Consider the following 27,953-nt stretch of genomic DNA (forward strand, 5'->3'; position numbering starts at 1 on the left):
ACAAAACTTTTGGGCTCAAATCCAAATAAATATTTATTTTGAAATCAAAAGAAAATTTTGAATTATCAAAATAATAAAATAATGCAAAACTATAAATCCACAGCTCACACAGAAAGTAAATAATTAAAATTGCATCTAAACAATTAATAACATAATTTAAATTTCACCAAATTTTCAAATAATACAATTATTCAAATAATTGTAATAACTCACATAATTTTTTTGAAAATCCAAAAAATTGGAATAAAATATAAAATTTTATTCCTCCTCTTTTTAGGAAAAATATCAATAAAAATAATAAATAATTCTCAAAACCCGAGTTATTACAGCCATTGTTAATAAATGTGCAAAAGATATATGTGGCACCAACAGTTAGAGGTCTACCACAAATATCTTCCATCTAGCATGTAAAAGGTGGTTTAATATACGACTATATACAAAAAGAAAGTTGAGATGTGCCGACAATTGTGAAAAGTGTCACATATGTAGTGGAAGGTGCTCAATGGGATAGTTTCAACAATATGGTAATGGCTTGGAACCTCCATAAATTCTCTAATATTATAAAATCAAAAACTTACTTAGATTGCGTTAGTTTCGTCTGCTCCTTCGAAGTTTCCACTTAAAAGCACTAAATTTAAAACACTATAGAGATAATGTTCTCTTTTTCTAATTTTTTATTATAATGGGCACTAGCTTATTGTTTTTATTTAAAAAACACCGTAGAAATGGTATTTATAAAACGCTCTACAAGTAAGGTATCCAAATTTTAAGTTTGCACTAATATGCAATGCAGAGAGGGTAGGAGGAGGTTGGTGGAAAACAAATGAAGGACTCATATGGGACTCATGTGTATATTGTGTATGACTATCTAAGTGTCTAGGGCCCTATTCCATACACTAGTTTATTTTCAAGATCCACTCATGTCTACAAAAAAGTATCATTTCTACATTTGAAATATTCGTATTTTAGCACATTTCTTGCCGGCCATTGTTAATAAATGTGCAAAAGATATATGTGGAACGTCGATAAATTCTCTAATATTATAAAATCATTTGTAATTTTTATTAATAGTATTCATGTTATTTGGAAACAACAAACAAAAAAGACTTTATTAAGCAATTGAATCTAGAAAGTAGAGGTAAAAGAAATGTATAAACATAGCTCGAAACAATATAGAATGAAAGTAAGTGATTTTCTTATCAAATATTGGGGGGTAGGAATAAAATCTATAAATTATGTTGTCCAGTGTTTGAGGATTACTCATGAAACATTAGATTTTTAAGTGCTATTAAGGTCAATAAAGAAAAGTCAAAGTTGTTTTAGTTCCAAAAATGGGTACACCACATGCATGAAGCTTAATTGATGAAGTTTCTAATGATGAAATTGATTTTCTTTTTTTTTGTTTCCCAACTACATATCACATTCATTCTTAAATAAAATAAGAATACCATGCATTCTTCAACTCTAGTTTCTCATCAACTCATTTTAGAAAGCTAAACAATCTAATATTCTTATCCACTAAACACTCATATCATTCAAACTCATTAGAATTTCCTAATTGGACTTCACTAAACACATATATAATACCCACGTTGTACTTTCAAGTCAGTCAGAACAATACCACTATCAAAGTATATATAAAAAATAAAAATAAAATCAAAAACTTACTTAGATTGCGTTAATTTCGTCTCATCCTTCGAAGTTTCCACTTAAATGCATTCAATTTAAAACACTATAAAGATAATGTTCTCTTTTTCGAATTTTTTATTATAATGGGAACTAGCTTATGGTTTTTATTTTAAAAACACTATAGAAATGGTTTTTATAAAACGCACTACAAGTAAGGTATCCAAATCTTAAGTTTGCATAATGTGCAATGCAGAGAGGGTGGGAGGAGGTTGGTGGAAAAAAAATGAGGGACTCATATTGACTAGTGTTAGTTTTCTATTTTAATTATGATCTTATATGTACACAATATATACAAAGACAGATATATGATACAAATCAAGGATGTGCCAAATTTCAAACATATGGGTCTATTCCTCTCAAAAGCTGAGATATCTTATTTTGTTGGTTGACATATTTGGGGGCACCAACCTTGGGCATTTAAATTTCACCAGCTTTAAGTTTGGAGGTCGAAGGTGTTTTATCCATTAAATGGGACTGCATTGCCTTCTCACTCTGACTCTGGAGGAGATAATCACCTGTATTACCAACGAGACCAAGGAAATTTCACTAGTGAATATAGAGGCTATCAATATAAGGTTGCAAAAAATATATAATTAGTACATACAATTTGTTAATTCCATTCTTAAACAAAGAACAAAGTTCTCCCCTGTTCCAAAAAAATAATTCAAAGCCATCTAAGATTTTCAATAATTTGACTATATACAAATGTTAACTATTTCATCAGTGGAATATTACTCTAGGATATGTCATGAGACCATGACCAATCTATTTCCAAAAGATTGAACAGGATATGTCGTGAGACCATGACCAATCTATTTCCAAAAGATTGAACATAGATGGTTTTTTGTGTGGCCTGGCAAAGAGCAGGATTTCTGCTGCCCCTCGCACATACATTTCTCTTCTTCTATATATATTAAAGAAATGAACAATCTGTGAAGTGAAACTTATACCAAACATCAATATATAATTAGTATAAGAACTAACTACTTGTAGCAAACGAATAAATTAAATGATAATATTAGTAAACCAAAATAGAGAAAACAACATTAAAATCTTTTATTCATCATGATATCAAGAAAGAAATGATTAAATGAGTAACACAAATCAAGACAAAAAGCATGATAGATAGCTCGGTTTTCTTATTGTACAAACATATTTAAAATCTTTTAACAAACGACCACGTACGACAAGTTCTTATAATTCAGTTCCTTCAGGCCTCACACTGGTAGTTGGGTTCCCTGATATAGGTACACCGTGGGATGTCCACATCCTTTCCTGAGATTAAATCCATCTGGTGTCATAGAAAGTACCCATCTAGTGCTAGTGCTTGCTCCATCATCACAAGATTCTGAGCCTGTGTGGCGATGTTTCTCTTGAGGTCCTCCATTCCTGTTTTCAACCGATCAAGTTGTTCAAATCGAAGATCATCAACCGGAGTCTCCCACCAGAACATGTCTTGTCGTTGCTTGCTTAGTTTTACGAGCTCCTCTCTTTGTTTTTTCTGTTCCTCACAATAATTAAGCAACTGAGAGAGTTCTGTGTTCAGTAGGCGAACCCTAGCACTGCTAAGAGCGTGTACAAGTTGAAGCATGGTCAAATTCGTTGGACTGGGATTTTGAGCATTGAGGAACTTATCAAAGATTTGTTCAACATTCGAATATCCAAATGAGAACACTATTTTCCGAGGAGAGAAGACGATGATTGCAATCTCTACACCACAGAGGGTGCTAAGCTCACTCGCATTCTTGAATAACCCGGAACGCCTTTTGGAGAATGTAACCATGAGATTACTTTCCTTGCTCATTTTTGCCATAACAATCTTTTGGCGACCCTTGCTCTTTGTTGCCATGTTTCTCTAGCCTCTTTAGTTGATACAATGAAATAGAACAACAGATTATAATGGGATGCTACCCCTTGGGTAGGTTCACTATGGGAAAAAGCGAGAAAATATTGGTGTCCAATATTTCATTCTATGAGCATTTACAAATTTGCATTGCCAGATCATATGATAATCTTTCAAATGGAAAAAACATATTAATTCATGGAATTTTCTAGTAACATTAGTATATATTAGGGATCCTTTATTCCTCGTTGGTGTACCATTGGGTTATTACAGTTGTTTTGGTATTCAACTCTATGACTCCTTTTTCCAAAATAGGCCATACTTATAATTCCTTTTTTGTTTAATTTTTTTAAAAGTAAAAAACATATGATTGGTCTATTTACTTAAAGTGTTTATATATTCCAAGAAAAAGTCAATTTGAACACCAATAAAAACAATACAAAACCGAAAATTTATCATATATTCCTTAAATTAGGCACTAAACTTCTTTTGAAGAAATCCGTAAAGTCTTGAATATTTTCCCAAAAGAACTAAATGGTATATTTTAGTTTATTGTTTTTGAATACGTTGATTAATATATTTATCAATATTATAAAAGGCCTATTTTATCACTGTTTATTATGAATATATTAAATTCAGTTCAAGTAGTGGGAATATTAGTCCAAAATGACACACCATAATTCTGAACTAAGAATATAAAATACTTTTTCAAATTACTTTTAGTTTTGAAAATTGTAGAAAAACTTAACTTAGGTAAGAATATGTTGTTCATCTCGTGGAAATAATTTTTTATTTTTCCTTCTTTTGCGTCCGGATTTATTTTTAAAATATTACACTTAGAGGTCCATAGTAAATTTTAGTGTCACAAATACACTTATCTATCATGGTGAACAAAATTATTTCTATAACAGGCACGATTTTATTGTTAGGGAATTTTTTTTGTAATATAATTAAAAAACTACATATCAAATAATGGATTTTTTTTTTTTGAATAAAAAAAAAAAATAAAAAAAAAATCCATTATTTATAAAGTAATCTACATGTATGACGAGGTACTGGTGAAGTAACTTTTTATAACCCATAAGAGAAAATAATTAATTACCCACCATAAAGATTTTTTTTTCTTTTTCAAAATATAGATAGTTTTGGTATGTAAAACAAATTAATTAAAGTGTACACATGTTATGTTCATCTAATCATAATTCTTTTATTGCTTGACACACATTGCAATTGTGCTAGTTTAAAAATTTGTTCTATTCTTGCTCATGAAAATTTGAAATGCATGGAATCATATGGTTGTGATTTGTATAGTATTAATTTTTAAGGATACGTGGTTATTATCTTATATTTATTGACAAGTTAGAAATATGGGTAAAACTATTAATGACATGACTTTATGTGTAAAATCATGAAAACCTTTTTTTCCTTAAAGATAGTATAAAAGGTGTGGGCAATATAATTTATCTAATATAACAATATTAGTATATTACGCCATATATGGGCAAATAAGACACCCTTACTTTAGAACCATTTTTTATTAACCCAAAAGTACCATTTCATCCGCCTGCCATCTAGTTAGAGCCGTACAGAAACACTAAATTATATATTTAATGGGTTAAGATGTATGGAGTAGACATAAAAATCGGAGTATTGGAGTAGAAATTAAATTGGAAAAAATATAATGTATTAAACAAAATTCAATTTTTTTTTGTTTTATAATATTTGTAATCATTCTGACAACTGCAGATTAGGTTCTGCAATATAAACATTGCAAACAAAATGTAGAACATTTACTTTTATAAATGAGAGAACATTATGTTATGCAATATAACTAATAAGCAGGACATTTGTAATCATTCTGACAACGCGTAGATTATGTTCTGCAATATAAACATTGTAAACAAAATGTAGAACATTTACTTTTATAAATGAGAGAACATTATGTTATGCAATATAACTAATAAGAATTTTAATACTTATTAAAGTGAAAAATATTATTGATTGATTGATAATTTTGTTTAAGACAACTTATAAATGATAAATTACATAAGAATTTGGATAATGAAAGATATTATTGTTGATTAAACTCAAAAATTGTAACTCGTACTCTAATACTCCATTGTATACTCCATAGAACTTAACTCTTAATTTATATATTTATATTGAGTAATTATTCAATTATACATGTGGACAGGCTGAGCTCGAGGTGGGTCCCACACAGGGGTCCCAGTCTAAATGTAATGTAACATTAAGTTTTTTATATATAGCTGGAACTAGGGGTGAGCATTCCGTCGGTTCGGTCCAAAACCAGACCGAACCGAATAGACCGAGAACCGAAGTTTGGATTTTTTCCGGACTGAACCGGACCGAAGTTTTATAATGGACCGAACCAAAATAATTCGGTTCAGCCCGGTCAGGACCAAAAGAACCGAAATTATTTTAAAAATAATTTTTTTTATTATAAATAAAACTAAAATTCATGATTTATTTTAAAATTTTCATATTAATTAATCACCCCCAATTCATTAAAGATAGATTTAATTAAATCTACAAATTAGATATTATAATTATAACATATAAGATATATATATATATATATATATAATATAAATTTAAAATAAAATTATATATATATTGGACTATTTGGTCCGGACCGAAATATTTTTTTACGGACCGGACCGAACTTTATTTCGGTCTATTCGGTTCGGACCGAATGGACCGAATTTTCAGGAAATTAGGACCGAACCAAACCAAATTTACATGGTTCGGTTCGGCTTTTCAGTCTCGGTTCGGTTTTGCTCACCCCTAGCTGGAACCGCAACACTAATGGAATCACCAAATGTAACACTAATAAAACAAATTCTGAAATATACTGCTTGTAAATGCATTAATCCATTACCAAAGCAACAATTCAATACATCAAATGTACCAAAATACAATCCAAATCACCAAAACCTAATACTAACCACCCACAAAAGAATCTAATACTAACCACCAACAAAATAAACCCATATCTCCAAATGTATCATGAAAACGAACAAGTCTCCAACATCATTCTTCCACAATTAACAAAATACAATTCAAACCAACTCACCAAAACACAGTATCAACCAAGTCTCCAAAGATATAACCACCAATCAAATAAACCCATAATTCAAAGCTAATAAATTAACAACTCCTAAGAAATATCCAAACTACTGATTTGAATAAGAGAGAGCTAAGAGGATGTCTTGGCAGTCCCAGTAGTGAGTGGTGTAGCATTTTCGTTATCCTCGCTTGAAAGAGTGAAACAAAAGTCTCCAATGTCCAGATTCAAGCTGGATTAGCTTCCGCTAGTTTTTTAAGGCCATTGACATGTGATCTTTAACTTTCATATTAACATCTCTTCCAATTCAGCCTGAAGTTCTCCCCGATCTTCGTAGTCAACTCGACCAAATACGGGTCTGGGTCTGCAGTAGCCGAAGTCGAATCTGATTCCATCTTCGTTTTCTTACTCTCCAAGAAAATTTGCGTAAAATATCGTGTTTATCATTGCATTATAATTTTCACAAGTATCTACAGGTTTGTTTTTAGGTGTAGTTTGTGATTGAACTAAAGTGTTATATTTTATTCTTAACTACCTTAACATTACCTGTTCTATTATGTAACATTTTTTACCAAATAAATTAAACCAAAACAACTACTAATTGACAAAGCATTTTTACAACTCCTAAGTTGCGGAACAAATCACTTTTGTTTTCGATGTACCATATAAAAGGAACAAAACAAATAAAATACTTACGTCTCTTTTCTGCACTGCAGCTTTAGTCTTGTATTTTCGACCATCTTCTCGCTCACGGGATTCCAAATATATGGCAGCCTTTGATGGCAATGCAAGATTGGGATAAGTTGCTTTCTGTTATAAAGCAAACACGGTATTTGTTATATGTAATTTTTTTAAGGTTGCACGTCAAATGTTCCGAAACTGCTAAAATTGACTAAATGGTGAGTGCAATATTTAAGTTCTTTAATAAATTTATTTGGATATTTATAAGTATTTCAACACCAAAATCTAAGCTATTAATGCAACAATTATTCAGAAAATGACTTAGATAAATGGGAGTCCCCATGCGTGCACATCTTAATATCAAAACTTAACATCGAAATAAATAATTTATTATGATGATATTAACAAGCACATACACATACCAACTTCTCTCCAACCACGGCACTACTGCTAACACCTAGAGTATATGGGTCAGTTAGTCCAGTGCAATGCTCTTTGTTATCATACGATAATTTATGTAAAAAAACAAAAATTCACCGCACAATCCAGTTTTCATAAACCTTCAAATCATGTGAAATCAAGTAACAAGCTACCTTTACTGACTCATCTCCCCGATACTTGACAACCATTTTCAAATCCTCAAGTGGAATATCATTGGGCCTATTCGTCAACCTCTCGTCATCAGTTTCATACTGTGAGTAGTACTTTGTCTTCATTCGCGATTTGTAAGTCCTCCAAGATCTATTAATTGTTAAAAAAAATCCAGTTCCGAGCTCCATCCGGGATAAGATAACTGTCCTAAAAAATTCAGCAAATTAAAACAAATTAATTGATTTCATAGACATGAAATTGAAATTGAGGTTAGGTAATAGATTTTACCCTAGTATAATCCCACTTTTTTTTTCTTCAAACTTTCAGGAACCACCCGCCAATCGACAATATAAGCGACGCTTCATCCTTGGCAAGTGTCCCCAGAAAATTACTAAGCTGTCTTTCATCAACAGTCCTTCTATGAACATCGGTCATCTTTGTCCTTCCTCTATACTTCCTAGGACGTGCTAATTCAAATTAAATGAACCGAATAAAAAAATTAAGTTATATTACAGCCAAACTTAAGCGTCTAGCTTTAATGCAACTCATGCACGATTGAACTCACAAAAAATATGAGATATAGATTACCTTCTTCAGTTTCTTCATCACCAGTATTTTCCAAGTTCAATTATTCAATAATCCTAGGTGTTGGAGGAGGAATACCTTGCTTCTGATGTTCACTCAGCGCTAAATAACTCATTACATTCCCACCTTCTTCAGGATTGCTTGCCGATTTCAAAAGTTTACTGCAAGTTGGTCTCAACAGCTTTAAAGAAAATGAACTAGTCACTTCCTTCTGAGTTGTGGTACCAGCTGACGCTACTTCGTTCTCTACAGGAGTAGTAACATTGGCTCGAGAATGAGTGCCTGGTCCAACTTGCAGCTTCTTTTTCTTCACCTTCTTAATTTTCTACAATTATTAGTTCAGTATTAGGTTTACACTTTTTATAAGAGGCCAAAGATTCAAATGATTAAAAGGAAAATACATACTTCAGAGGCATCCTCAGTGTCATCTTCATCCTCATCCTCAGTTTGTGCAATATAGTCATCACCTTCCTCTTGATTTTCTCTCTTTTGTTTCGTTGTTTGCACTCCACCTGCTTGAGCTTTCAAATCAACAACTAACTTCTTTACCCCAAGTTCTTCCAACCTTTTATCATTTTGCTGCATTTGAGCGATTCTTCTATTTTCAAAGACTGTTATCAATTTTTATGGGGGCAACTGCATTTGAGCGATTCTTGCCGTTTCACAGTCTGTTAGCGCGGGGGGGGGGGGGGGCAACTGCGATAAATCAAGGAAAAAACAAGTTGGAGTAATATAATTCACCATTAAGATCACAGAACACACAACAAATTAAGAAGAATTCATCACGTTTTTCCTCGGCCTTAGAATCAGGTTTGGCTGAATTGCAACCAACGGCTCAACTGTAGTATCAACAATGTTGTCCACATAAAATTTAACCTCTTCACCATCCTTGCAATTTTCTACCACTTGAATGACGTCGATGTCATTATCTACTGCATACACTCCGCCAATTTCCCTTAGTTTGAGGATGACTTTGACCTCCTCCATGAGGTCATTATAAGTAAACAGGTCAACATCCACACCAACCAAAAGCACCATATCTCCTCCAATGTAACTTGTACTCCGAAACTTCCCCCGTGATGCAATCCAACGTTCACCAGCTTTTCTGTCATTCTGCACAAAATGAACAAAAATGTCATTCTTTGATTTTTAAAAAAAAGGCAAGCGGTGACAGTAAATTATAGTATGATTTAGTTGAGGCTATGATTACAAGTATTAAAAAAGACATGATGAACTTACCAAGCCAAATTCATTTAAAACTATAAAAGTAATTTAATTAACTACAATGGGACATTTTATTGAATAATCATGGCATAAACAATAACCACATTAATTTACAGGAAATACATAAACATCCTAAAATGACCATAATATAACCAAGCACTGTCCAGTACACATATTAAACATAAAAAGCATTACTTTCTTTGACTCGTAAACTCAGGATTGGGAACTGTTGTCGTGGGGATGTCATCTCTACACCAATTTATTTCATAAGGATTATTGTTCATTCCATGAACAACATGAGCATCATGAGCACAAGGATTTTTGACATCTTCTTCGCGTGCATCCATGTTTTCCGCATCACACCATTCCTTAGGAAATTTCATAATTACATAATGTACCTTCTTTTCAATTGGATCTTCCAAGTAAAAAATTTGTTGCACTTGTTTAGCCAAGACGTGAGGATCAGACTTGTGGCACAACTTTCTAAAATTAACTCGAATGTGATCGTGTGGATCTCTCTCTTGTTGGTCCCAACGACACTTAAATAGAACCACTGTAAATTCTCCCCAGTAGTCAAGTTCAATGATTTCTTCTATCGATCCATAGTAGTTTACATCCCCAACTATAGGGTTCTCATCTCTCCAACTAGCAAAACTAGTTGTGTGTGCAGTCAAAAGCACACCACTGTTTTGTGTAGTAATCGAGCATCTCTAAAAATTGTATGAAATCGATACCCATTAACCACATAACCCGTTAACCTCCTAGATGTTCTATTTGGGCCCAATGCAAGAACCTCCAATTCACTTGAAACCTCATCCATTTTTCCAACCTCTTGCTTTAAAAATGACGACAACTCTTCAGTGTGTGTTTGTGCCCCCTTGTATCGTTTCTTATTTGCGTTACCTTCTACTTATGCTGTGTTAGGTCCTGGAACGATTGTAGAATCGTGGAGGAATAATTTGATTGGAGTTTAACTTGTTAATCAGATTTTAATTAATTAATATAACAATGTGTAAGCTGTTATATAATTAATATGGTTCGTTTTAATGTCCACTAGTTTGTAGAATAAATTTGATAGGAAGTATTCTAACTTAGCGGTATAAAACAACCGAGTAATCAAAGCACAGAAAACTGTGGATTTAACGAATAACAATTTTAGCACAACTTGAAAGCTTACAAACACTTTGAACAAGAACAAATGAAGGGGGGAAGGCCATATTATAGGCAAATCCCATGAAAAAGGCAAGACAAAGATAGACAAGACAATGCAAAGCTTGCTAAGACAATAGAACACATTGTCTTGCCAAAACAAGCAAGGCAAGACAATCTAAGCTAAGGCAAGACAATGTAAAGGGAAGGCAAGACAATATTTTAAGCTAAGGCAAGACAATCTAAACCAAGGCAAGACAATGTAAAGGGAAGGTAAGATAATGTAAGCTAAGGCAAGACAATCTAAACCAAGGCAAGACAATGTAAAGGGAAGGCAAGACAATGTTAAGGGAAGGTTAGAAAATGCCTTGGATTGTCTTCCTGTGTGTGGAAGGAAGATTACATGGTAAGACAATCCTTTGGATTGTCTTACCTTGTTGTTTTCACTAGATAATCAAATAGATTGTCTTTCCTTGTAATCCAACAAGACAATCCCTTTATTTCTTTAATTAATTAACAAATTAATATTCACTTAATTATATTAAATGCAATTATCCCTTTTATTCTTCCGGTAGAGTCTTCAGTCTTCTTTACAATTAAGATCTTCGACTTGAATGAACGACCACCTTCTTTTGACGTAGAATATTTAATCTGATAAGCTGATACACAAATGTACTGTCTGGTTCATCTGTAACTAGCTGAATTAAATATTTCTTGTCATTTAAACAATTAAGATGTGGCTTGTTCGTCGATTCTTCATCTTCTAAGTTCTTCTTCATTTGTAGACACAATAATGAAATCTTCTGAATAAATAAGGTATTGAAACTTTATACCTTCTAATCTTCTGGACTTCTACAAAAGATTATTTGTACACTGAGGCTTGATCATATTAATGAACTTCTTCCAGTGGTTTGCAGCAGCATCCTGAAATTCTTTTGACATAAAATCTTCAATAAATCATTTGACGTTCTTCGTACGGATTCCGGTTAACAGTACTTGCTATTTACTTGCTTTCTTATCAGAGTTGAGTCGATACCTCTTAATTACAAATAGGCTAAACATATGCCTTTCTATCTCCCCCTATTTGTTTGTTAACATAACATGCAGATTATCGAGAGGATAACTCAACTAACTGATAAGACAAAGGATTAAACATCGAAAGATAAATAGCAAAAGTTTCTGGTATTTAATTAAACATTCACCAGATTCAAACATAAACAATAGATTACAAAAGGGGTGTTCCTTTAGAACATATATTACAATACCCTATAATCTATAGATCAACTTCTCCTTCCTCAGTATCTAAGCTGTGAAGGACAGAAATTGACGGTTCTTCCCTGGTTGGCTGTTCTGCACTAATGGCTTCACCACGTTTCTTCCTTTCATTAGCCAGATGCAGTTGGTGCATTACTTCCAGATCCATCGGGTCCTCCTTAAAGTCAGCAGGCTGAGTCTTCGTGACTTGCTTCGTCTTCATTGTGTATTTAGAAATACCATTCCGAAGACAATAGTCGGCTATAACATTATCAGCATCAGCCTTTTCTTTAGAAACGAACCCCTTGGTTCTTAGGAGAGTAGATGCAAGGACCAGTTGATTCACAGGATACTTTGGGAAGGCTTCATCATTAGGTACACACTGTTTAAGATGTCTTCATTGATAAACTTCAAACAATAAGGATTCTTGACAATTTGAGGACTATTGAACTCAGCATGTTCCATCAGCTTGTCTCGTAGGAGTTCATTCAAATTAGAGATTCTCTTGACTTTGTTACGAAGCACCCAGAGCTCAGTTACAGTGAATGACTTTAGAAATTTAACTTAGAGTCTGAATGTTTCGTTTCTCCTGGTGTAAATGATAAGCTCCCATTCATATAACAAATTCCTGACAGCAACTGTTATGTACCACAGTTCTTGAGGAAGGGCATGCATAAATAAATCCTCATCAGGGTTTACCTCCCTTAGATCATAAATAAGAGACATGAACTTCCTGTCGTCGAAGGGAGCCCTTTGAGGTCCATTGATGATTCTACGAGCAATGTCCCAACTCTTACCAACTTTGTGCTTAATATCAAGATTCTTCTGCACACAGGCAGCATCGTAAATTTTGTGTTTTTCTCTCTTGATTTCTTCCTCAGTGATGAGCTTGTCCTATAGAAGCTTCTGAAAGTCCCTGAGCTTTCTCTTTCTAGCTTCATTCTCCAGCTTAAACTTTTTTACAAGCTCTTCATGTTCAAGGTCTACAGCCTCCTCTTCTTTTTGGAACAGATAAGCTTCATCAAATACACCATCTTCATTATTCTGGCAGTAAGTGGCATCAAACACATCATCATCATCCATCTCCTTAGGATAAGCATCATAATTGTCTTCTTGTTGATGCATGGGTTGTTTGCCTTTTGACTTTTCAGTATCTCTGTCAGGTGCAGAATCAGAAGTATTGGTATTTGTGTGTTGTCAGGTTCATTGCTGGCAGGCTGGCAAAACAAGTCAAAGTCACAACCATAATCAGAGTTATCAACATTAAAGTTAGATGAGAAGTCAGAAAGTACCTGAGCTACCTGTAAGTCATCTCGGAAGGCCTGAAGTTCAGGGTTGATAGCAGAATCTGATGGCAGTGGTTGTGAGGTTGATTGTAGTTGTGGAGAGTATTGTGTTTGGGTGATTGGTAATATGGGTTCAGATAAAGATGGTTGCGGTTCGAAGAAATCGTACTGTAAAGGCTCATCTTCATATGATTGGAATTGTTGTTGGTGGATAGGTGATTGAGCAGGTGATGGTTCAGGGGATTGATGTGGTTGAACATGAAGTTGAGGTGGTTGTTGGAGTTGTAGTTGTAGTTGCTGTTCTAGTTGCTGTTGCTGCTATTGTTGTTGTTGATGTAGTAGTGGTTGAGCCAATTGAAATTGATAAGGGACAACCTGAGCGTTGAACCTTTCCGACATGAATGGAGTGACAATGAGTGTGGAATGTTGTTGAACTTCGTGGCCTTAACAAGCTTGTTGATCAGCTTAATGCTTGTCTGTTTGACATTGACTCTCTCAGCATTGAAGTAGAAGTTCTTGTCGGCCTCCGTCATCTTATCATTCAAGAACAACATCAGGAACTGTGGATAAAAGCATTCAACTTTTTCATTTGTTTCCACATTACGACTTGCAAGTGGTCCCAGCTTTCTCAGAATCTCCTTCAGAATGATTTTACCAAAATCAATTGGACGATTGAAAGCAATACATACTCCAAATACTTGCAGTATGTTGGATATGTTGTGAAAATTCCTCATATCAGTGGGAGAGAATACCTTTGAAAGCGTGTCGAAGAAAATCTCTCATTCTGGCTTTAGTTTCCTTTTCGTCATCTTTGACAAGTGAATTTCCGGCCCCTTGATATAGAATAGTCTCGAAGAACTGCATCAACTTAGGTTCTTCAGGAGCATCAACAAAGTTTGCTCGGGGGAATCCCAAAACACGATTCACATCATCAGCTATAATTGTGATCGTCCTTCGTCCATTAACATATCTTACCCTTATATCTCCAGTAATTCTGTGATTGTCAAGAAGGGTAGTGTTCAGAGCAGTGGAGTAGAAATCATACAAAGGTTGAACTTGTAAGTCCGCTGAAGCAATGATAGCGGCACTGGCCAGGCATTGCTCGTTCAGAAATTTGTCTCCATGAATTTGAATTTACCAACCATTTTATTAATTACAAGGTGAATTAAGCGAGAATTTTTCAAATAAAATGATAATTCTCAAATGTCTCGCAAATTTCACGTAATAATTAATTTAACGATTAATTAATTAATTAATAATTCAAAATATTAATTAATTCCGAATTAAAATTTAATTAATTTTAACGGTTGCAAATTCAAGTCCAAAATCAATGCAAGGGTTCCAAATAATCCCCAAAATTCGAAACCCCCCAAAATCTCCAAGAACACAAAAGAGGGTTTTGATTTAAACTTTTCGAAATCAACAAATAATCGGCCAAACTAGATGAGAATCAGTCGAAAGCACGCTAACACCCAACAAACCAGTACAAATCAGTCGATTTAACCCCCAAAACACAGCAAAATAAGTTCGAAAAATCGCAAGGATTGAGTCGAAAATTCGGCAGAGTTTCGTTTAAATACGGGCTAATAAACAAAACCAGCAAGTTTATAATCTTAAAACTTGAAAAACTCTCAAAGATCCAGCAAGTTTTTCGATCAAAACTTGAAAAAGCCGAAATTGTGCGTGTATGTATGCGTGTATATGAAAGTGTAGAAGATGAACTAAGAAAGACAATGTTTAAAATTGTCTTATAACCCTTTTAAATCTCAGTAAGACAATCCGAGTGATTGTCTGGCCGAGAAATGTAAAGGGGAGGTGTTGTGATGCGGTAAGACAATCGAGGGGATTGTCTTGCCGTGTCTCGTAGCGTACAAGGGAAGCCATACTCGGTAAGACAATTTCCAAAATTGTCTTGCCGAGTTATATATAAAAAAAAGAAAAAATCTGTTGAAAAAGCTCGGTAAGACAATTATTTAGATTGTCTTGCCGAGTTTTTCAACAGAAAAACAAAAAAAATAATATAAAATTATGATTTTTGATTTATTTTTTTAGAAATAAAACGTTTTGCACATTAAATCAAAAATCTAATATAAAAACAATATTATATAATACACATATATATTGTAAAATTCAACTTTAATTTAATATAAATACTTATGAACTTAACTTTAATTCATAAAAATGAATTAACTTAAAATTAAATATTTATGCTTAATTAATTTTGAAAAATACAAAATAAATACAGATAATTATCTAAATGCTTAGAGAATAATACAGGGGAGTATGCGGGCATTTAGAAAATTACAGATAAACATATAAACATGCATAATTGCATAGATAAATACCAAATAATATACAGACAATCATATAAAATCTAATAAAATACCTATAATTACACAGAAATTTCACAAAATTGTATAAAAATATACAAAGCATATTAAAAATGTATACACTGAGAATCATGTCATATTTAACATCCCTAGCTCACAAACTGACTTAGAGAAAGTGGATTCATCAAGTGGTTTAGTGAAGATGTAAGCGATTTGATCAGCCGTGGGTACAAAATGTAACACCACCGTACCATTCATGACATGTTCCCGAATAAAATGATACCTGATATCTATGTGCTTGGTTCTGGAATGTTGAACCGGATTGTTGGAAATAGCTATGGCACTTGTGTTGTCACAAAATATTGGAATTTTGTCGACAGAAATCCTATAATCATTCAATTGGTTTCTGATCTATAGTATCTGAGCACAGCAGCTTCCAGCAGCTATATACTCAGCTTCAGTAGTAGAAGTAGACACTGAATACTGCTTCTTGCTGTACCAGCAAACCAATCGACGTCCTAGAAATTGATAGCTTCTAGACGTACTTTTCCTATCAATCCTGCATCCTGCATAATCATAATCTCTATAGCCGGTTAAGTCAAAACCAGTATTCTTAGGGTACCAGATACCTAAAACAGGTGTACCCTTAAGATATCTAAAGATTCTTTTGACGGCTATAAGATGTGATTCTTTAGGATCAGCATGGAACCTAGCACACAAACATGTTGCAAACATAATATCTAGTCTACTAACAGTGAGATAGAGTAAAGAGCCAATCTTACCTCGATAGCTTGAGATATCAACTTTCTTACAAGATTTATCCTGGTCAAGCTTTGTGGTAGTGGCCATGGGTGTCTTTGCAGGAGAAGAGTCTTCTAGATTGTACTTTCGCAGAAGATCTCTGACATACTTTGACTGGCAAATGAAGATGCCATCTTCCTTTTGGCTTACTTGAAGACCAAGAAAGTAAGACAGCTCACCCATCATACTCACTTCATAATTGCTCTGCATTAACTTAGCAAACCTCTTGCACAAGTTATCGTTGGTAGAACCAAATATAATATCATCAACATATATTTGTACAAATATCATATTATTATCATGCAATTTGTAAAAGAGAGTTTTGTCTATGACACCTCTAGTAAAATTGTTTTCAATCAAAAACTCAGAGAGAGTGTCATACCATGTCCTTGGTGGCTGCTTGAGTCCATAGACAGCTTTGAATAAGAAGTAAACAAAATCAGCAAATTTTGGATTTTCAAAGCCAGGGGGCTGTTCCAGATATACTTCTTCTTCTAGCTTTCCATTCAGAAATGCACTTTTCACATCCATCTAATAAACTTTGAAGTTGGAGTGTGCAGCAAATGCAAGAAATATTCTGATGGCTTCAAGACGAGCAATTGGAGCATAGGTTTCATCGTAATCAATTCCTTCTTCTTGAGAATAATCTTTTGCGACCAGTATGGTATTGTTTCTTACAACAATGTCATCACCATCTAACTTGTTACGGAAGACCCATCCAGTTCCAATTATAGACTTTCCTTTTGGTCTTGGAACCAGGGCCCAGAGTTCTTGTCTCTCAAATTGATTGAGTTCTTCCTGCATGGCAAGAACCCAATCAGGATCAGCAAGTGCTTCATCTACTTTCTTTGGTTCTAATTTTGATAGAAAACCAGAGAATAGACATTCATTCGTCGTAGCACTTCTAGTCCTTACACCAACATCAGTATCACCAATAATCAGTTCAAAGGGATGATCTCTGCTCCAAATCCTTTCTCTTGGAAGTTGTGCCCTTGATGATTCAGCTGTATTGTCAGTAAGCTAAAGTGTGTGACTAGTTGATCTACCAGCTCCCCCTGAGTTGCTGCCAGGTTGACTTGATGATCCACCACTAGCATTTGTGGAATCTCCAGCATTATTGCCATTTCCTCCACCATTGCCTGGATCATTATTATCATTGTTGTCATCACCTGTTGCAGCCTTAGGTGGCACATCATCATCTGAATCAGAATCTGGATAGTTATCAAACTTCAGAGACTCAGATGGATCAGCAGATTGTAAACTTGGAAGTTTAGTGTCATCGAATGTAACATTGACACTAACTTTCACTGACAGAGTATCAATTACAAAAACTCTATAAGCAGTATTTGTATAACCAACAAAAATGGCTTCACATGCCTTTGGTTCAAACTTGTTCAAGTTTTCTTCACCATCCTTGAGAACATAGCACTTAGATCCAAAGACATGAAGATGTTTGACATATGGTTTCTTGTTGTTATACAACTGAAATGGAGTTCTCATATGATCCTTATTGATCAACGTTCGATTCTGGGTATAGCAGGCAGTAGTCACAGCTTCAGCCCAAAAGTACAAAGGAAGCTTCGCTTCAGCAATCATCGTCCTTGCAGCTTCAATCAATGTACGATTCTTTCTTTCGACGACTCCATTCTACTGAGGAGTCCTTGATGCCGAATACTGCCTTCTAATTCCCTTTTCAGAGTAAAAGTTGATTAGGGTTTGATTTTTGAATTCCGTGCCATTATCTGACCTTATAGCTTTCACTACCACACCCTTTTCCAATTCAACTTGCTTTATATGATCAATCATTGTCTACGGAGTTTCATCCTTAGAAGTAAGGAAGTAAACCCAGGTAAATTTTGAGAAGTCATCCACAATGACAAAGGCATATCTTCCTCCATCAATTGATGTTACATTCACGGGGCCAAACAAATCCATATGCAATAAATGAAGTGGATCTGTGATGGTATTGATGGTTTTGCCTTTGTGAGATGCTCTCTTCGCTTTTCCTTTCTGACAAGCTTCACAAAGATCATCAGTTGAGAATTCCAGGGAAGGCAAACCTCTTACCAAATCTCTCTTGACTAGAGAGTTGATGGTTTTGAAGTTGAGGTGTGAGAGCTTCTTATGCCATAACCAACTATCTTCAGCAGACGCCTTTGCGTAGAAACAGTGAACTGCATTTTCTGGTCCTGAAGATAAATCAGCTACGTACATGTTGGCTTTCCTTATGCCACATAGCGAAGGACGTTTATCCTTGATATGTTTAATGATACATATCTCCTTTTCAAAGTGAACATAATATCCCTTGTCACAAAACTGACTCACACTCAGGAGATTATGTTGAAGTCCTTCAACTATAGCAATATCCTCTATGATGATCCTTCCAACTTTGTACTTGCCATATCCAACAGTACGACCTTTGTTATTGTCAGCAAAAGTAACTGATGGACCAGTTGCTTCTCTTATGTCTTCTAGCAGGGATCTTGTGCCAGTCATGTGCATTGACGCTCCACTGTCAAGCACCCAAGCAACTCGAACAAATCCACTGGCACCCTGCAAAAGACAACTTGATTAAACCTTCTTTAGGACCCACACTTGATTGGGTCCAGCAAACTTAAGGAATTGATTTCTATCAGGTAATACAACGAGGCCTCTTGGACTGATATTTGGCTCACTCTTGACTGAACTTACTTCCTTAATAACAGCCTTATAAACCTTGGTTTTAGGCTTTGGAACATAAGTTTCCTTCCCGACACGAGGAGGACTAGCGGTCTTTGATCTAGCATGCTTATTGTTTGTGTGTTGTCTAGGTGATGCGTTTTCATTTTTAGCATGCAAATTTCTAAAATAAGCAGACATTGTATTGAAAGCACAAAGCATGCAGTTATCAACACCACAACATTTATGACATGCATCAAATGCAGGAGCAACAAAAATATCATTCACAGTAGTAGGAACATCAACAGATTCTACCCTAACTTTATTAACAGATTTAAAGTTCTCAGTAGAGTGACATCTATTATCTCTATTCCTACTGTTCGCAAAGTTATTAGGCTTGTTGAATTTAGTTCTTTCAGAGTTGACACCTAAACCAGCTTTAGGCAACCTAACATTGCCTTTCACTTTTATTGGTTTCAGTGATGTCAGGATCTCATCTCTATTCTCATTACTCTCTTTCATTTCATACCTAATGATAACAGGATTTTCTAACAGAGGTTCAGCTTGTGAGGATTTAAACAATGGTTGAGGGGAGCCTTTCAAAACAAAAGGAATCCCTCTCTCCTCAGCACTCTTCTTAAAGGGAGTAATGTTACTAGCCTTACCTACAGTTTTGTTATAGTCAAAACCTATTCCAACAGTTCTCTTGATCTCTTGTTTATCATTAAGTTCTTTGACTATAGTGGAGGCATCCTTAAAGGCTTTACACTTAACTTTCTTTTCGTCTAGCTGAAGTCTTAAAGCAATCTCACCTTTTTCTAGAACTCTGACCTTAGCATATTGTAATTCTAAATCCATAGTCAGTTGTTCAATTTTAGGTTTTAATACTTTCATCGCATTCATTTTATAAGCATGAATATCTAAGACTAAAGCATTAATCTTAAGTGTGGCAGCCTTCATCTTTCTTAAAGCATCATCTCTTTCTAGTCCTAATTGCATAAAAAGTTTAGGGCATGTAGGATCTACCTGAAATCTTCCAGCAGGAGGAGCTGAAGATGATCCAGCATTAGCCATGAGAGCAACATTCCCAATCTGCTCTTCTTCATCACTGTCTGTATCATCCCAGCTTTTCCCTTCCGCCAGATAAGACTTGCTCTTGAAGCTTTGACTTCCAGAAGTACCCTGATGCTTTCTCACTAATGCATCATACTTCTGCTTCAGCTCGTCGTAGGAATCTTTTCTCTTTCCTTGAACCTTGGGCTATTTGCATTCAGTTGCAAAGTGTCCAGGTTCACCACAGTTGAAACATTTAAACTTTCTTTTGTCCACCATCCTAGTCTTGTATCCTCCTTTGCTTGTAGAAGATGAGTAACCTCCTTTGTGAAACCTCTTGGCAGTAGGTTTGTACTTGTAGGAGGGGTTCTTCCGGAATCTCATGTTTCCAAATTTCTTGGCAAACACTGATAGAGATTGATCTTCTAACTGTTCTAGCTCTTCCATTGTATAGAACTCTTCGTCACCACTGGAAGAAGCAGTCTGACCCATCTCAGTTACAACAAATTCCTGAGTGGTCTTAGAAGCAACAACAACATCCTTCTTTTCTTCCGGTGTAGGTGATTCAACTACTAGAGCTCTTGAATGGTTCATTGTTTTACCCCAGCCATATCTCTGCTTACTTTGAACCTGCTCGAGTTCATAAGTTTTCAAAACTCCGTAGAGTTTCTCCAGAGAAATCTCATTCAGATCTCTACTTTCTCTGATAGCAGTGATTCTGTGTTCCAGATGTTCGGGAAGTGTTAAGAGAAATTTCATGTTGACCTCTTTCTTGTCGTAGTATTTCCCATTCAGATTTAAGTTATTAATCAGATTATTAAGTCTGATAAACACTTCAGAAATCCCTTCTCCGGGATTGAAACCAAACTGTTCATACTGAGCTATCAGTATCTCTTTCTTGTTTTCTCTAACTTCTTCCGAGCCTTCATTTATAATCTCTAGTGTATCCCAGATTTGCTTTGCGTTCGTACAATTTACAATAGCATTGTACATGACCGGATCCAGAGATTCGACCAAAATTAGTTGAAGAGCGTCATCTAAGTTCATTTGTTCACTCTCTTCATCTGTGTACTCACTAAGTTCTTTCGGAACAGTTTTATGAGGAATTAACACACCATCCTCTTCGTGTGCTAATATTAGCTTCATCGGAGTAGAAACACCTTTGTTCAGAATCCCGATGTATTTTATGTTGGCGGTGCGGAGGAACAACAACATATGCCTTTTCCATAGGCCAAAGTGTTCTTTGCTGAACGGTGGGATTTTGATGCTACTGATCTTTTGTGTACTCATGTTTAAGGATTTAAAGTGAATAGTGTTTGGATGAGATTTGGATTTTTTGAAAGAATAATATTTTAAATCAAAATTAATTTTTGGAATAAAATTAATTCGAATAAAAAATATTTGTACGTTACAGAGTGTGTATATGATCTGATATGGTAAAATGGTATCAACCGCTCTCATACCAATTGTTAGGTCCTCGAACGATTGTAGAGGGGAGGGGGGGTTGAATACAATCGTCACTAAAAAATCGCGGTGGAATAATCTGATTGGAGTTTAACTTGTTAATCAGATTTTAATTAATTAATATAACAATGTGTAAGTCGTTATACAATTAATATGGTTCGTTTTAATGTCCACTAGTTAGTAGAATAAATTTGACAGGATGTATTCTAACTTAGCGGTATAAAACAACTGAGTGATCAAAGCACAGAAAACTGTGGATTTAATGAATAGCAAGTTTAGCACAACTTGAAAGCTTACAAACACTTTGAACAAGAACAAATGAAGGGGGGAAGGCCATATTTATAGGCAAATCCAATGAACAAGGCAAGACAAAGATAGACAAGACAATGCAAAGCTTGCTAAGACAATAGAACGCATTGTCTTGCCAAAACAAGACAATGTAAAGGGAAGGCAAGACAATGTAAGCTAAGGCAACACAATCTAAACCAAGGCAAGACAACGTAAAGGGAAGGTAAGACAATGTAAGCTAAGGCAAGACAATCTAAACCAAGGCAAGACAATGTAAAGGGAAGGTAAGACAATGCCTTGGATTGTCTTCCCATGTGTTGGAAGGAAGATTACACTTGTTGTTTTCACTAGACAATCAAATAGATTGTCTTTCCTTGTAATCCAACAAGACAATCCCTTTATTTCTTTAATAAATTAACCAATTAATATTCACTTAATTATATTAAATGCATAGATTCATAAATTAAATTAATTCGAGATAGAATTAATTTAATAAATAAATTACACATCCTATATAATTATTTTGAGAAGTGAAATAAATAATTAGATAATCAATTATCCATTTTCTTCTTCCGATAGAGTCTTCAGTCTTCTTTAAACAATTAAGATCTTCGACTTGAATGAACGACCACCTTCTTTTGACGTGGAATATTTAATCTGATAAGCTGATACACAAATGTACTGTCTGGTTTATCTGTAACTAGCTGAATTAAATATTTCTTGTCATTTAAACAATTAAGTTGGCTTGTTCGTCGATTCTTCATCTTCTGAGTTCTTCTTCATTTGTAGACACAATAATGGAATCTTCTGAATAAATAAAGTATTGAAACTTTATACCTTCTGATCTTATGGACGTGCTACAAAGAATTATTTGTACACTGAGGCTTGATCATATTAATGAACTTTTTCCAGTGGTTTGCAACAACATCCTGAAATTCTTCTTACATAAAATCTTCAATAAATAATTTGACGTTCTTTGTACGGATTCCGGTTAACAGTACTTGCTATTTACTTGCTTTCTTATCAAAGTTGAGTTGATACCTCTTAATTACAAATAGGCTAAACATATGCCCATGGTCCTTAAAATAAAACAAAGTAAAACAATCCATCAAATTTAGACCTATTTAAACCTATTTAAATTTATATTTATACGGTAAAATTATTAAGAGCTTCTTAAAGTTACTTCAAAAACCTTTCCACTTCTTCATTAGCAGAATTAAATAGAACATAGCTATGACAAGCCTTCCATTCAGCATCTTCTACATGAAAAAGCGTTCCATCTTTATTCATTCTTCAACTAATATGATATTTTGCAGGTTCTGGTCCTCTATTGAAAACTGTTGAGCTGATCTTGTCATCTGTTGTTCCATCAACACCCAAAAATCTGGAACAAAAGGTCACACATTCTTCGGCTATGTAACCTTCTGCAATAGAACCTTCCGGCCTACTTCCATTTAGCATGTAAAAGATCGTTTAATATACGACTATATACATAAAGAAAGTTGTGATTTCTTGTGCCGACAATTGTGAAAATTGTCACATATGTAGTGGAAGGTGCTCAATGGGATACTTTCAACAATATTGTAACGGCTTGGAACCTCGATAAATTCTTTAATATTATAAAATCATTTGTAATTTTTATTAATAGGGTTCATGATATTTGGAAACAACAAAGAAGACTTTACTAAGCAATTGAATCTAGAAAGTAGAGGTAAAAGAAATGTATAAACATAGCTCGAAACAATATAGAATGAAAGTAAGTGATTTTCTTATCAAATAGTGCGGGGGAAGAAATAAAATCTAAAAATTATGTTGTCTAGTGTTTGAGAATTACTCATAAAACATTAGATTTTTTATGTGCTATTAAGGTCAATAAAGAAAAGTCAAAGTTGTTTTAGTTCCAAAAATGGGTACACCACATGCATGAAGCTTGAATGATGAAGTTTCTAATGATGAATTGATTTTCGTTTTCTTTGTTTCCCAACTACATATCACATTCATTGTTAAATAAAATAAGAATACCATGCATTCTTTAACTCTAATTTCTGATCAACTCATTTGAGAAAGGTAAATAATCTAATATTGTTATCCACTAAACACTCATATCATTCAAACTCATTAGAATTTCCTAATTCGACTTCACTAAACACATATATAATACTCACGTTGTATTTTCAAGTCAGTCAGAACAATACCACTATCAAAGTATATAAAAAATAAAAATAAAATCAAAAACTTACTTAGATTGCATTAATTTCGTCTGCTCCTTGGAAGTTTCCACTTAAATGCATTCAATTTAAAACACTATAAAGATAATGTTCTCTTTTTCTAATTTTTTATAATAATGGGCACTAGCTTATTTATGGTCTTTATTTTAAAAACACTATAGAAATGGTATTTATAAAATGCTCTACAGTAAGGTATCCAAATCTTAAGTTTACAGTAATGTGCAAGGCAGAGAGGGTGGGAGGAGGTTGGTCCAAAAAAAATGAGGGACTCATATGGGAATCATGTGTATTGTGTATGACTATCTAAGTGTCTAGGACCCTGTTCCATGCACTAGTTAATTTTCAAGATCCACTCATGTCTACAAAAAAGTACTCCCTCCGTTTCATAATACATGTCCACTTTTGAACAAATTACACATTTTAAAAAAAACTAACTTTTGTAGAAATCTTTCATTTATTATTGTATTTATTACATTGACCAAGTATAATATGTGGCATATATTATTTGATCTAAGAAATTTAATTTAGTAAGGTGTGGTATAAAACTCATCTTGGAAATACAAATATTGACTGCACTCCATTCAAAGTTGAAATGGACAAGTAATTTGAAACAATTTTTTGTTCTCAATAGTGGACATGTAATATGAAACAGAGGGAGTATCATTTCTACATTTGAAATATTCCTATTTTAGCACATTTCTTGCCGGTCATTGTTAATAAATGTGCAAAAGATATATGTCGCACCGACAATTAGAGGTCTACCACTAATATCTTCCATCTAGCATGTAAAAGGTCGTTTAATATAACTATATACAAAAAGAAAGTTGTGATTTGTTGTGCCGACAATTGTGAAAAGTGTCACATAGGTAGTGGAAGGTGCTCCATGGAATAGTTTCAACAATATGGTAATGGCTTGGAACCTCGATAAATTCTCTAATATTATGAAATCATTTGTAATTTTTATTAATAGTGTTCATGATATTTTGAAACAACAAACAAAGAAGACTTTATTAAGCAATTAAATCTAGAAATTAGAGGTAAAAGAAATGTATAAACATAGCTCAAAACAATACAGAATGAAAGTAAGTGATTTTCTTATCAAATAGTTGGGGGGGGGGGGGCATAAAATCTATAAATTATGTTGTCCAGTGTTTGAGAATTACTCATCAAACATTAGATTTTTTTAAGTGCTATTAAGGTCAATAAAGAAAAGTCAAAGGTGTTTTAGTTCCTAAAATGGGTACACCACATGCATGAATCTTAAATAATGAAGTTTCTAATGATGAATTAATTTTCTTTTTCTTTGTTTCCTGTACTACATATCACATTAATTGTTAAATAAAATAAGAATACCATGCATTCCTCAACTCTAATTTTTGATCAACTCATTTGAGAAAGTTAAACAATCCAAAATTTTATTCACTAAACACTCATATCATTCAAACTCATTAGAATTTCCTAATTGGACTTCACTAAAGACATATATAATACCCACGTTGTACTTTCAAGTCAGTCAGAACAATACCACTATCAAAGTATATATAAAAAATAAAAAATAAATCAAAAACTTACTTATATTGAGTTAATTTCGTCTGCTCCTTCGAAGTTTCCACTTAAATGCATTCAATTTAAAACACAATAAAGATAATGTTCTCTTTTTCTAATTTTTTATTACAATAGGCACTAGCTTATGGATTTTATTTTAAAAACACTATAAAAATAATATTTATAAAACGATCTACAAGTAAGGTATCCAAATCTTAAGTTTTCACTAATGTGCAATGCAGAGAGGGTGGGAGGAGGTTGGTTGAAAAAAAATAACGGACTCATATGGGACTCATGTGTATTGTGTATGACTATCTAAGTGTCTAAGACCCTGTTCCATGCACTAGTTTATTTTCAAGATCCACTCATGTCTACAAAAAAGTATCATTTCTACATTTGGAATATTCCTATTTTAGCACATGTCTTGGGGGCCATTGTTAATAAATGTGCAAAAGATATATGTGGTATCGACAGTTAAAGGTCTACCACAAATATCTTCCATCTAGCATGTAAAAGGTCGTTTAATATACGACTATATAGAAAAAGAAAGTTGAGATTTGTTTTGCCGACAATTGTGAAAAGTGTCACATATGTAGTGGAACGTGCTCAATGGGATAGTTTCAACAATATGGTAATGGCTTGGAACCTCGATCAATTCTCTAATATTATAAAATCATTTGTAATTTTTATTAATAGTGTTCATGATATTTGAAAATAACAAACAAAGAAGACTTTATTAAGCAATTGAATCTAGAAAGTAGAGGTAAAAGAAAGGTATAAACATAGCTCGAAAAAATATAGAATGAAAGCAAGTGATTTTCTTATCAAATAGTGCCAGGGAAAAAATAAAATCTATAAACTATGTTGTCCAGTGTTTGAGAATTACTCATGAAACATTAGATTTTTTAAGTGCTATTAAGGTCAATAAAGAAAAGTCAAAGTGGTTTTAGTTCCAAAAATGGGTACACCGCATGCATGAAGCTTAAATGATGAAGTTTCTAATGATGAATTGATTTTCTTTTTCTTTGTTTCCCAACGACATATCACATTCATTGTTAAATAAAACAAGAATACCATGCATTCTTCAACTCTAATTTCTGATCAACTCATTTGAGAAAGTTAAACAATCTAATATTGTTATCCACTAAACATTCATATCATTCAAACTCATTAGAATTTCCTAATTAGACTTCACTAAACACATATATAATACCCACCTTGTACTTTCTAGTCAGTCAGAACAATACCACTATCAATGTATATAAAAAATAAAAATAAAATAAAAAACTTACTTAGATTGCGTTAATTTCGTTTGCTCCTTTGAAGTTTCCACTTAAATGCATTCAATTTAAAACACTATAAAGATAATGTTCTCTTTTTCTAATCTTTTATTATAATGGGCACTAGCTTATTTATGGTTTATATTTTAAAAACACTATAGAAATGGTATTTATAAAATGCTCTACAAGTAAGGTATCCAAATATTAAGTGGGACTCATATGGGACTCATGTGTATTGTGTATGGCTATCTAAGTGTCTAGGACCCTGTTCCATGCACTAGTTTATTTTCAAGATCCACTCATGTGTACAATAAGGTATCATTTCTACATTTGAAATATTCCTATTTTAGCACATATCTTGCGGGCCATTGTTAATAAATGTACAGAAGATATATGTGGCACCGACAATTAGAGGTCTACCACAAATATTTTCCATCTAGCATGTAAAAGGTCGTTTAATGTACGAATCCATACAAAAAGAAAGTTGAGATTTTTTGTGCAGACAATTGTGAAAAGTGTCACATATGTAGTGGAAGGTGCTCAATGGGATAGTCTCAACAGTATGGTAATGGCTTGGATCCTCGATCAATTCTCTAATATTATAAAATCATTTGTACTTTTTATTAATAGTGTTCATGATATTTGGAAACAACAAACAAAGAAGACTTTATTAAGCAATTGAATCTAAAAAGTACAGGTAAAAGAATGTATAAACATAGCTCGAAACAATATAGAATGAAAGTAAGTGATTTTCTTATCAAATAGTGCGGGGGAAGAAATAAAATCTAAAAATTATGTTGTCTAGTGTTTGAGAATTAGTCATGAAACATTTGATTTTTTATGTGCTATTAAGGTCAATAAAGAAAAGTCAAAGCTGTTTTAGTTCCCAAAATGGGTACACCACATGCATGAAGCTTAC

The 27,953-nt window shown here is 33.7% G+C and overlaps 1 protein-coding gene across 1 annotated transcript; it reads right to left on the reverse strand.

Annotated features, from left to right (window-relative positions):
• Positions 1–2,986: 2,986 nt before the first annotated feature.
• On the reverse strand, positions 2,987–3,538 carry LOC108225932 (agamous-like MADS-box protein AGL62). Its single transcript, XM_017400882.2, has one exon. It carries the CDS (start codon positions 3,536–3,538, stop codon positions 2,987–2,989), a length of 552 nt encoding a protein of 183 aa, XP_017256371.2.
• Between the last annotated feature and the right edge of the window lie 24,415 nt (positions 3,539–27,953).

Source organism: Daucus carota, chromosome 9 (assembly GCF_001625215.2).
Source record: "Daucus carota subsp. sativus chromosome 9, DH1 v3.0, whole genome shotgun sequence".
Lineage (NCBI taxonomy): Eukaryota > Viridiplantae > Streptophyta > Magnoliopsida > Apiales > Apiaceae > Daucus > Daucus carota.

Coding starts and splice junctions, on each gene's coding strand:
- LOC108225932 (XM_017400882.2), bottom strand. CDS start 3,538: ATGGCAACAAAGAGCAAGGGTCGCCAAAAGATTGTTATGGCAAAAATG.